This window comes from Cuculus canorus, chromosome 3 (assembly GCF_017976375.1).
Source record: "Cuculus canorus isolate bCucCan1 chromosome 3, bCucCan1.pri, whole genome shotgun sequence".
Classification (NCBI taxonomy): Eukaryota; Metazoa; Chordata; class Aves; order Cuculiformes; family Cuculidae; genus Cuculus; species Cuculus canorus.
This window is the reverse complement of record NC_071403.1, coordinates 62,797,493-62,809,552: the sequence shown is the minus strand read 5'-3', so window position 1 is coordinate 62,809,552 and position 12,060 is coordinate 62,797,493. Positions and strand designations below refer to the sequence as shown.

At 39.1% G+C, this 12,060-nt stretch overlaps 1 protein-coding gene across 2 annotated transcripts in view; it reads left to right on the top strand.

Moving 5' to 3' along the window:
- ARID4B (AT-rich interaction domain 4B) overlaps positions 1-12,060 on the top strand; it is a 94,723-nt gene that overhangs the window by 79,530 nt on the left and 3,133 nt on the right. For both annotated transcript variants that reach the window (XM_054062574.1, XM_054062573.1), the window contains exons 19-22: positions 200-392; positions 3,208-4,419; positions 6,351-6,461; positions 9,868-10,083. In XM_054062574.1, coding sequence (XP_053918549.1) covers positions 200-392; positions 3,208-4,419; positions 6,351-6,461; positions 9,868-10,083 — 1,732 coding nt within the window. The remainder of the gene's footprint in view (positions 1-199; positions 393-3,207; positions 4,420-6,350; positions 6,462-9,867; positions 10,084-12,060) is intronic.

Sequence of the window (12,060 nt, the reverse complement as noted above, 5' to 3'; positions counted from 1 at the left end):
GTTGACAAAAGTTCTTGTCTTTGGTATAAATGTGTTGGCGTGAGCTGTAGAAAGGTATTTGTGATCTTTGAAACAAAAAGGAAAACTTTCCTTTACAGGTTGAACATTTAAGATAAGCACTGTAAGCATTGCTGAGTTGTAAGCTGTGTTAAGATGTATGCTCAAATGAGAAGAGTTTTTAATTCTTTCTTTCACATAGAATAAAACTGACAAAGAGAAGGAAGAGAAGTATTCTCCTAAAAACTGTAAATTGCGACGTTTGTCAAAACCACCCTTTCACACCAGCACATCACCAGAGACTGGGTCCAAACTTGACAGCACTGAAGCCAAAAATACTGAACAAGCTCCAGTTAAAACAATGGAACTGAATTCTATCATTAATGGACTACAAGGTATTGTACTTAATTTTTTCCTCATTCTGTAAATGGCTTTTAAACAGTAGTAAATGAAAATGTAGAACAACTGATGCAACTGTACACTTGAGTCTATCTGGCTAATTATAATGTCATCTTGAGAAATACCCTTGAAAAAAAGCAATATTTTCAATTTCTGGAAAGAAGTATTGTGGATTAAGTGTATGTTAACAATCTTAAGAATCACATCCTTGATCAGAGGGCTGGAGCACCGCTGCTGCGTGGACGGGCTGAGAGAGTTGGGATTAGAGAGTCAGCTTAAAGAAGAGAAGGCTTTGGGGAGACCTTATAGAAGCCTTCCAGTACTTAAAGGAGGCCTAAAAGAAAGCTGGGGAGGGACTTTTGGTCAGGGAGTGCAGTGATAGGATGAAGGATAGTGGTTTTCAGTTGAAAGATGAGAGATTAGGTATTGGGAAGAAATTTTTTACTGTGGGCGGTGAGGCACTGGAAGAGGTTGTCCAGAGAAATTGTAGATGCCCCATCCCCGTAGGTGTTCAAGGCCAGATTGTATGGGCCTTTGAGCAACCTGATCTAGTTAGTGGGGGGTATCCCTGCCCATGGCAGGGGAACTGAATTGAGATGATCTTTGAGATCCCTTCCAACCTAAAGTCTTATATGATTCTGTGATCCCTTTTTTGTTTGGTACACAGCAAAGCATTTTTGTTTCCAATATTGTTTCTCAATTTCTAAATGTTTTTATGTAACTTTGACAACCTGTGAATTCCCCCCACCTTGCAAAACAGAATTAATAAAACTAGGTTTCATATCAGCACATCTGTTGTTCATAACGTTGTTCTTCCCCTTCCCACACATTTACAGCAGGTTTATAATAAATAAATAGTTGCTTCTCTTCATTCTTAGTTTAGTATGTGCCTCTAGGAGGAGAAATCATAGATGGTATTGGTGGTTTGGTTAACCACTAATTTTTGTAAAAGTTGTATGAATGTAATGATCTTTCAGACTTATTTGAACTTGGATGACATTGGCCACTTGGTTGCAAATTTATAGCTAGAAAATGAATCAACATAATCTATGAAGCTTTGTTTCCTTAGGAAATGAGAAACAAAAAAGCAAATAACAGTGCTGATAACGCTATTATTAGTGCTATAATTAATCTGTAATTAACTTCTGATTACAAAAGCACAATTTGACATACACTCTCTAAGATTTTTGAAAGCTAAATGTTTTCCATACTATGTAATTAATTTCCAGAAATGCTTTTGGATGTTTGCAGGTTTCTTGTCATTTAAGTCCACATAGATTCCTGCCGGGGATTAATTTTTTTTGTTACTTGCGGCTTTATGGTTTTTAAGTCTGAAAAGCTCTAGTGTTTTACTGTTTTTCATCCAATTTTAGAGGTGCTTCTTCAAAACTTTTTTACAGATTTTTTTTTTTTTCCTAAACTTGAATGATTAATGCTATTGTATTCAACTGCCCTTTGAAGGGCACAGCAAAGTAAATAGGTTGAGAGGGAAACTTGATGGACCTGATTTTTGGTTGTTTTTTTTAAACATGGTGTTCTTGGCTTCTATTTCAGATAGCAGATTTTGATGCCTCTTATGTTGTAATAGTAGTGTAGTTTTGATCCTCTAACGTAGGAGAAAAGCAAGTCTTAGAAGTCCATTTTAAGTGATAGAGTTCTTTTAGGCCAAAATGTTTACCATAAATATTTTATTGGAAAAAAGCAAGCAACACTGAAAGGTTTGTGTAAAGCTTGCTTTCATATTGAGTTGTGTTAAAGTAGAATTTAAGATTCTGCCTATCTTAAAACAAATAAACAAAAAAAAAACAGCTGAAGCAACATGTCTCAAGGTATTTTGTCTTGTACACCTCTGCTCTCTGTTCGTGTGCTCCTCTCCAGGTTCATTGTATTTCGGTAAACCTTTTTTAAAGAACTTAGTTCAACTTTGATCGTTTAAGTGAATGTTGTGGCCAATATTGCTTTTTTCTTCTCTGTAATTGCTTACATTATTATCTTTAATGAGATGGTGAATCTTAGTGAGGAGTTGAGAATGAGAGATGAGAAGTAGGATGAGGAGAACTATGCCAAAAAAACAGATGAGTTAAAAATCTAGAGTTACCATATATCTTTCCAATTGACTGGGCTTGTTGTTGATTCCTTCTTCATTATATCTTTGTTCTTCTTTTATCAGTTTCTTTGTTCTTGACCCTGAATTTTCTTACTGTTATCTGACTCTCTTATTGTTCATATATTTCTCTTAAGTGCCTTTCATTATTGTTTTCACTTCTTTTTTCCAGGCTGATCATCATTTTGGTTTGTTAGAAATCATCCACTGTCTTTGTTGTTCTGTCCTTTTAGGTTGTAGATTTTCCAGGGAAAATATTGTCTCTGTTCTAGTCTTTGGAAAAAGGGCAGATAATGGTAGTATTTGTAACTGTAAGAAATACTTAGAGTTTTTATGATAAGCACAGCTTTCAATTTCTGTTTTGGTTAATTATGCAGAAGTTTGTATTTTATGGATTGATGCACTCTCTGCTTTCTACACCTCTTCAGAAATTCCTGGAGAGGTACTGTATAATGCAGAAGTTTTCCTAGTTCCTAATCTAGCCATTGTAACTTCTAATAGAACAGGAAATAAATTTTTGAAGTCTTCAGGAGATACCATTTAAAATGTCAACTACTAGAGATCCCGGTAGCACGTGTTCATGCTTGTACATTTCTCTCTAGCTGGTTTTTTTTTTTTTTTTAAGAATTCTTTATAACCAGACTAAAGACAAACTTCTCTTGTTTTGTTTTGATTTTGTTTTATTATTCTATTTATTTTTTAATTAGCTTCTGAAAGTTCTGATGACAGCGAGCAGGAAGATGACCAGAGTGCCCCAAACGTGCATGCTGATGTCAAAGAGGAATCTCAACATGAAGCTGTAAGCCAAGATAAAACTGAGCTCTGTCTAAAAGAAGAGCAGAGCGTTTCATCCCTCCCAGAAGAAACGAAAGCTCTGACAGATGTAGTAGTGCCCAAGTTGGGATCCAAGTCTCCTGAACGGCTGGGAAAAGAGACGGAAGAGTTATCTGAAGATACCGATTCTGATGGAGAAGATGAAGCCACAAAGAAAAGAAAGGATATAAAAAAGGAGGTGGTGGATAAAACTGCAAAACCACAGGTGAAACGTGGTAAAAGAAGATACTGTGTGGCTGAGGAATCTTTAAAGACTGTGTCACCTAATAGAAAGGATGAGAAGTCCAAAAACAAAGACTCCCTTAGTTTAGAAAACAGCAGTAACAGTTCCTCAGATGAAGATGAGGAAGACAAATCTAAACTGAAAATCACTCCAACTAAAAAGTACAATGGACTAGAGGAGAAAAGGAAGTCTTTACGGACGAGTACTTTCTACTCAGGATTTTCTGAAGTGGGAGAGAAAAGAATAAAGCTTCTAAATAACTCTGATGAAAGACTTCAGAACACCAGAGCAAAGGATCGGAAAGATGTCTGGTCAAGTATTCAGGGACAGTGGCCGAAGAAAACGCTGAAGGAACTGTTCTCAGATTCCGACACAGAAGCTGCCGCCTCCCCTCCACACGCTGCTCCTGAGGATGCTGCAGCAGAGGAGCAGCTTCAGACTCTTGCAGAAGAAGACATTTCTTTGCCTAGCTCTGAACTTGAAAAATCTTTGCCAGCTAGTGTGGACATTAAACCTGTTGAGGAGAAACCGACTGAAGTGGGTGAAAAGAAAGTTGAATTTCCAAGCAGTGGCAGTAATTCAGTGCTAAATACTCCTCCTACAACTCCTGAATCACCTTCGTCTGTAACCGTCACGGAGTCCAGTAGACATCAGCCAAGTGTCACTGTCTCTGAGATGCTGCCACCAAATCAAGAAGAGATACGAAGCATTAAAAGTGAAACAGATAGCACAATAGAGGTGGACAGTGTTGCTGGGGAGCTGCAAGACCTCCAGTCTGAGGGAAACATTTCTCCAACAGGTTTTGATGCCAGCGTCAGCTCCAGTAGTAGTAATCAACCAGAGCCAGAGCATACTGAGAAAGGTAAAGGAAAGGGTAAACAGAGCTTTCTTCAGTCTAACCAGCTCTGCTTTTATTATTGCTGATGTATTTTCATTCTGTTATGGTTACACTGCTGGAAAGTTAATTGTTAGAGGAAGTAGTAGCCTGCAGTCTACTTCAAATGGGTGGAAATGGTGTAATCATCTAGTGAATAAAATATAAATCTGCCAGGAAGTTTCTTCGCCTTTCATTAGGAAATATGGTGGTTTCAGTGAGGAGTAAAGTACATAAGAACAAAGTTTAAACTGGTTCTGGCAAGAAAAGCTGAGAGCAAACTGTAATACATTGTACAAGGAGTATTTATTTTTGTGATGCAGATAGATTTTGAGTACCTTTTTCACAAGTAGAAGATACTGTTTCTTAATATAAAATTTTGATTCTCTGTAAGGTGTTTGCTTAGGAGGAGAAAATGACAATTATTGCATACTTAGGCAACCATTTCGAACTTGCATCTTACAAAATCAGTGTTTTTAAAAAATACAAGTCAAGTCAATAACAAACACTGAAGTTATTAGCTGTGTTTCTCTTTCAGATATGATTTTGCAGATTGAAGTTCCTATCCTGAGGCCTCTAGTGAACAGGGGTTAATAAACACCGCCAACACTTGTGCTCGTGGTGTCAATATACTGCTTTTTACCCGTTTGCAAAGCTGGGTCCAAAAGCTTATATGTGAAAGTCACTGGCTTTTTTACAGTTTCATCAAAAGCACAACTGCTTTCACTGTGTTAAAATGCCTAAAAATTATTAATACAAAGGAAAAAAATTACATCTCGGAATGTAATCCTGAGGTGACACCAGGAGGCGGGCAGTGAGCGAACAGCTGCATGGTGCTTAGTCACCAGTTAGAGTTAAACCCATGACATGTGTTTATCTTAACAGATTTCAGTTAGTAATTAACTGAATTTTCTCAAAATGCCCTCAAGGTGTGTTGCCTTTATCATTCCATTTGAATTGCTCTTTTGAAAGAGTGCAACAAAATGTGTTCCCTTAAACAAAGGAGACAGTTTGGAAGAGTTGGATTTGTAGCCCTCAATAAATATGCTCGCATTGCTTAATTATAGGTATTTAGGTTTAGAACTTAATTTGTTAGCTTTTTCTTTTTATATAGAAGGAAATTATTGCACATGAAGCAAGTTTTACGCTCTTGCACAACATTAATTTTACATACATTAGACTTGAACTTCCTCTCTGATTTTGTCAGCATGTTTTAGAAAAATTAATTTCTTAATTTTAATAGATTTGTTACAGGAGTTATTTTTAATCTAAGTCAGGTGGTTGTGGAATGGTGTTTGAAAAACTCATAAAATTTGCTCTTTTAACCGATGTACTAGAATTCCTTTATCTGTCCTTTCTACTTTTTCCTTTTGTAGTCACAAACACCAGTAGATTTTTTCCTTTGTTTTTTTCCTTCTTTTTTTTGTTGCCTCATTTTTTAACAGTATCTAGGATTTTTTTTTAATACTTTCAGCTAATTTAATTACTGATCACAAGCGCTATTTTATTTTTTTTTCCTCGCAGCTTCTGAGTGGAGTAGGCTTTTTTGAACATTTTTCAATTCCAGTAGTTCTTGATAAGTTTTTCAAGTAAATGTATTCTTATTTGATTCACAGTATTCAAAAAATAAAAATCCCTGTGGTTCAGGAGAAATTCTGAATACAGGAAAGTTACTTGCAATCATATGTGCACTCTAGCCAACAATCTTTGTCTGCCTTCCATCCTTCTTCACCTCCTCTTGTCAATATAAGTAGAAAGCTGAGCAATAGTGAGGATAGGCAGAGACAGTCACATTGTTGCCTACAAACTTAAGCTCTGAAGTGATTTATTTTTTTTTTTTTTGCGTGTGAAAACCACATGAAAGTGCAAGTATTTATTGAATTTTTGTTTTTACTTTTTTGTTTCTCCTCCAATTGTAGTCTGTACAGGCCAAAAAAGACTTAAAGATGCTCAGGGAGGAGGCAGCTCCTCAAAAAAGCAGAAAAGAAGCCACAAAACATCTGTGAACAACAAAAAGAAGAGTAAAACTAGTAAGTACAGCAGCTCAGTATGAAATTAAATGTGTGAAAATACTATGTTGTTTGTTGGAGTGATTGTAGGAGATGAAGTCTGGAAATAAAAACGTGTTAGGACAAAATGTTCTTATCGGGTGACTCTTAATATATTTAAATGAAGAAAGTACTCTGGCTGCATGCCAGACTGTTTTTAAATGCCTTTTGTTGTTAGGTTCATGCAAAAATAACCGCCAGTGACCACAGCCTTCTTTTGAGTAGCTTCAGTTTGGGGAAGTGTTTTGGTGTTTCGCCTTGATCCAGTTGCTGTGCAGAATGCCATCAGTTGTCATGCAGAATCCATTTTTACTCACATATCACAGTGTGATCAAGAAATGGATCGTTTTTGTTGCTCAAAAGAAGTGTAGAGCAAACTTTATAACAGTGATTTTTTGTTTTGTTTTTTCTTTTAATTTTCATTGACCTCACACAGCACTCATTTATCGAGCTTTCTGTGACCCTTCAAGTTTCTGTAACAAAACCTTTGGAACCAATGTTGAGCTGCACGTTTGTTGACAGTTCCCTGCCTATGGTTGGAAATACATGGTTGATATTGCAACAGTTGATGCTGCTTTATGTCCCCTTTTGACATCATACAACAAAATCTCTTGAATTTTCTTTTTTCCCCGTCTTTAATTTGACAACGTAATATAAAAAAAGAATAAACAGTGAAACCAAAACCATTAACATAAATAAGTAGAGTGATTTTCGCGCTTTAAAATGGTATGCTCTGTGAACACAGTTGAATGAAAGTTTAATCCAAAGACAAAACTGGCAATTATTTTTGCACCAACCTAATATTTCTGGGCCTATTTTTAAGAGGTCCTTAATAGCGTGTAATTCAGAAAGACTAAGATGAGCGAGTATTTCATGCTTGGTACAGCTAGGACAGGAATCTCTGTGGCGTGATAGCTGTGTGTTTTAGAGGGGATGTGGATGAAATTATGCTTAGTATTTTCTGTGAGATAAGGTTTTAGAGGTTAATATCTCTTCCAGTAGCAAGTATGAGAACTAATTCCAGAAAAATAGAGGCTGGTTTTTTCCTATATCATCTGTTACATCTTCAGTAAATAATGCAGCTTTTTGGTAGTTGTAGAAGCTAATTGGAATAGAAACCACAGTACTGGGGAAGAGATGCTTCATAAAAGCAGATGTGTATTAAAGAGAAATATGCACACATTGTCAGTAGGCAGCAAGATCAATTACTATCTCATCTCACTGTTACTAAAAAATACCAAGGAACAGTCAGCTCAAGAGTGAAGCCAGGAGAATAGATATAAAAAAAACACAGTTAAAGGAGGGGTAGAAAGCATGTGGTTTGCTTTTTTTTTTTTTTCCTTTCTCCCCCTCCTCTTTTCTTTCTTTTAACTGCTTTTGGTAAAAGTCTGTACTTTCTGGTCTGGTATTTGCTTTCACCCCACCTGTCCTTCATGTTTGTTGATCTCCTCTGCACATTCTCTCATCCTTTTTCATTCTGTTTCACTAATCTTCTCCTTCCATAATCCTCATTCCTTCTCTCACTCCAGGAATTTGCAGAATTTGCAGAACAAATACACCATTTTTAGCCTTAGCGTTGCTCCCTTTTTCTCGTCTCGTGTCTTCGTGAGGATGCAAGCACTTCAAAGCTGGAATTGTTTCTTGTACTGTGTCCAGTCCCTGGTGTGCATGCACTCTCTTCGTTAGAGTTCGGGCACTGCTGAATGTAATAAGGACAATAAATAGATAAAATGTGGAGTCAGTTGTGAGCAAAAAATGCTTTTTGCAAAATTTAAGGATACCAGTTAAAGCTGGTTTTGTAGAAGCTTCAGCTCTTTTCTTAGGATTGAGCCAGCAGACAACAGCTCTGCAGCCAGCTGAGTTCTTTCATACCAACTGCATCTTGATATTTAATTTCTGCAGTGTAGACACCCAGATCATAAAGACTAGGACCAAAAGACTATCAGCTTCCGTACCAGGATGGATTGTATCATAGTATAGTTTGGGTTGAAAGGGACCTTAAAGATCATCTAGTTCCAACCCACCTGCCATGGGCAGGGACATCCCACTAAAGCCTCGTCCAGCCTGGCCTTGAACACCTCCAGGGATGGGGCATCCACAGCTTCCCTTGGCAACCTGTTTCAGTGCCTCACCACTCTCACAGTGAAGAAATGCTTCCTAATGTCTAACCTAAATCTGCCCCCCTCCAGTTTATACCCATTCCCCTGGTCCCATCCCCACCAGCCTTTATGAATAGCCCTTCTCCAGCTTTCCTGTAGGCCTTCTTCAGATACTGGAAGGTTGCTATAAGGTCTCCTCTGAGCCTTCTCTTCTCTAGGCTGAACAACTCCAACTCTCAGCCTGTCCTCATAGGGAAGGTGCTCCAGCCCTCCAATCATCTTTGTAGCCTTCCTCTGGAGCTGTTCCAACAGCTCCATATCCTCCTTCTGTTGAAGATTCCAGAACTGGACACGGTATTCCAGATGAGGTCTCACAAGAGAGGAATAGAGGGGCAGAATCACTTCCCTCGACCTGCTGGCCACACTTCATTTGATGCAGCCCAGGATACAGTTGGCCTTCTGGGCTGTGAACGCACTAACTGGCTCATGTCGAGCTTCTCATTGACCAGCACCCCCAAGTCCTTCTCTGCAGGGCTGCTCTCAATCACATTATCCCCCATCAAGTACTACTAACGGGGGGATTGCCCCAACCCAGGTCCAGGACCTTACACTCAGCCTTGTTGAACATCATGAGGTTCTCAGAGGCCCACTTCTCCAGCCTGTCCAGGTCCCTCTGGATGACATCCCGTTCTTCCGGTGTGGCAACTACACCACTCAGCTTGGTGTCGTCTGCAAACTTGCCGAGGGTGCACTCAATCTCGCTGTCAGTATCATTGATAAAGATACTAAACAGTACTGGTCCCAGTACGGCCCCCTGAGGGACACTACTTGTCATGGATCTCCATCTGGACTTTGAGCCATTGACCACTACTCTCTGAATACGACCATCCAATCAGTTTCTTATCCACCTTACCGTCCACCCATCAAATCCATCTCTCTCCAGTTTAGAGAAAAGGATGTTGTGGGGGGGACTGTGTCAAAGGCTTTACAGAAGTCTAGATAAATCACATCTGTTTACCCATGTCCACTGCTGCAGTTGCCCCATCATAGAAAACCACCAAGTTGGTCAGACAGGACTTGCCCCTGGTGAAGAGGGGTCATATACTCTAATATAATATTAGAGTAAAAGGATTTTGGTCAAAGAAACTCCTCTTACATGAAAATCAGCATGGGGGTAGCTTCTAATAATAAAGCTTATCTTAACTATCTAATAATAATAATAAAATAAGCTTTGATTTGGACAGGAGGGTTGCTTTGTTTCATAACAGCATATTTTCTTGTTCCTTCAGCAAACAGCAGTGACAGTGAGGAACTCTCTGCTGGTGAAAGTGTGTCCAAGTCTCAGTCAGCAAAGTCTGTTTCTACTGGCATGAAATCTCACCAAAACAAATCACCCGCAAGAACACAATCCCCAGGAAAATGTGGGAAAAATGGAGAGAAGGAGTCTGATCTCAAAGAACAGAATAATCGTTTGCCCAAAGTTTACAAATGGAGTTTTCAAATGTGTAAGTATTTTCTTTAAAAACATGTCTAGTGTGGTCTTGCAGTATAGTATAAGAAGGCTTTTTGAATTTTGTGCATTTTGGGTTTTTCTCCACCCTAAAATTATTCCACGCTCAGTTTGCTTAATTTTGTGATAAGTCATGATTTGATTTAACTAAACAAACTTTTTTGCAGTCCAGGAAACTGCATAGATCACACTCTTTCACTGTTTTTAGATATGGCTCTTGTACTGACTTACTGTTCTTGCCATCCTGTGCAGACCTGTTGTTGTGGTATGGAAGTTATCCACTTTGTGCTTTTTTTGTCGAGGGAAGGAAAGAGGAGTAAGATAAGGTATCAGGTGATTGAAGCCTTCTCTTCCTTAATATAACACTGAGCAAACAATTGAAAAATAATGATTTAAAACCAAAAAACTTGCTGTTTTTATCCCTTTCTCACAGCGTTTGGACATTTGTCTAGCCAGCAATAAATTGTCCTTAGTACCAGCCATGGATGTATAGCATTTCATGACTTGCTCTCTCTTTGGTTTTAAAGGTCAAATTGAAACTGTGTGGTGTGACTGATGTAAATTATTACTTCAAGTAATCCGTAATATCTCATTCGGTGTTCACAGATGACCTTAGTATTTGTCAAGTTATGAGGTTCTTGGCGCAGTGCGCTCTGTGCTTTTCTGAACTCCATCCCAGGCTGTGTGAAGGCTGCTGTTCCTCATGTTAAGTGGGAGCAGGTAAAAGCTGGCACAGCATACTGTGCAAATACATCTGCTGAATTTTAGGCGAGTGGCATTCTTTCATGCCCAGGGAGTTCTCCACTTAGCCAGCTGTTTTTGCCATGAGACAGTCTGACCTGCATTTTTTTCTCTGGCCCTGAATCTCGGTGTTACTGTACAGTAAATGTGTTTTTCTCCTTGTCCTTCTTCACAGTCAAGTTACATCCCTATCTCTGTGACAGTGTAATGTAGTAGGTCTTTATTGTCTCTTACTGGCCTGCTGAGATTCATTGGGCAGATTCCTATGCAACACATTTAAAGAGCATTTGCTCCTTCCTTTCTTTCTGCCTTGGCTGTATTGCACATGCAGATCTGTTTGGCAGAAGTTGGACTTCGGGGTGCTGTTTAATACATCTCCGGCTGTTGCAGGGGTCTAAGATACTTGTAGTGTCTCTGAGCTTTCCTCATCTTCCTGCAGCCTGGTATAGTTGTGGGGGTTGGCCCTTTGGTGCTAGCTTTTCCATAGGTTGATGAAACACATTCTGCCCTTCACAGTAGTTGAAATGATTCTTAAATGTCTTTGGATGGAGTGTCTCCAGTGTGGCTCACCTGTGGCTGAAAGGGCCTGGACCCAGCTGGCTCCTCCTGCCTGTGCCCCCCACAGCTGCGTGCTGTGCTGTGGAGAGCTCCCTGCTGGAAGGAACCAGAGGAGCAGCTCCTGTGCTGGCCATGTCCATTGACATTCCCATATGGGATGCCGGGGAGAAGATTCTGTCTTAAGTTACACCTTTTGGGCCTTATGCAAGGGACTTGATTAGAACCACCCCACAGGTATGCAGGTTCTTGTGGAAACCGTCTTGTTTTGCAACAACCAAGACAAGTCAGGCACCAGTGACCTGCCTGGTGTACTGGGCCAAACTGAGCTCTAGGAAGGACTCAAAACAACAGACTCAGAGCTAGTTTTGGTCCCTCTTTTTACACCAAGTGTTTTTTTGTTTGCTTTCTTTTCCTTGCTCTGGGGAAAGGAATGCCATGCATTTTCTTCCTCTCCCACTTTCTTAAAAAAATAAATGAAGTGTATTTATAGTAGTATTTCTTAAAAAAATAAAGAACAAAGGAGGTTTGTGATAACAAGTGGCAGCTGCTGCTGCTGCATTTCTTGGCTTTGCTCTCTGCTACCTCAAAGCACCTCACTGAGATTCGAATCCTTCTCATGGAATTCAGAAGTTTCTGAAATGCTGCAGGACAGTAATTAACAGAGATTTTTTTA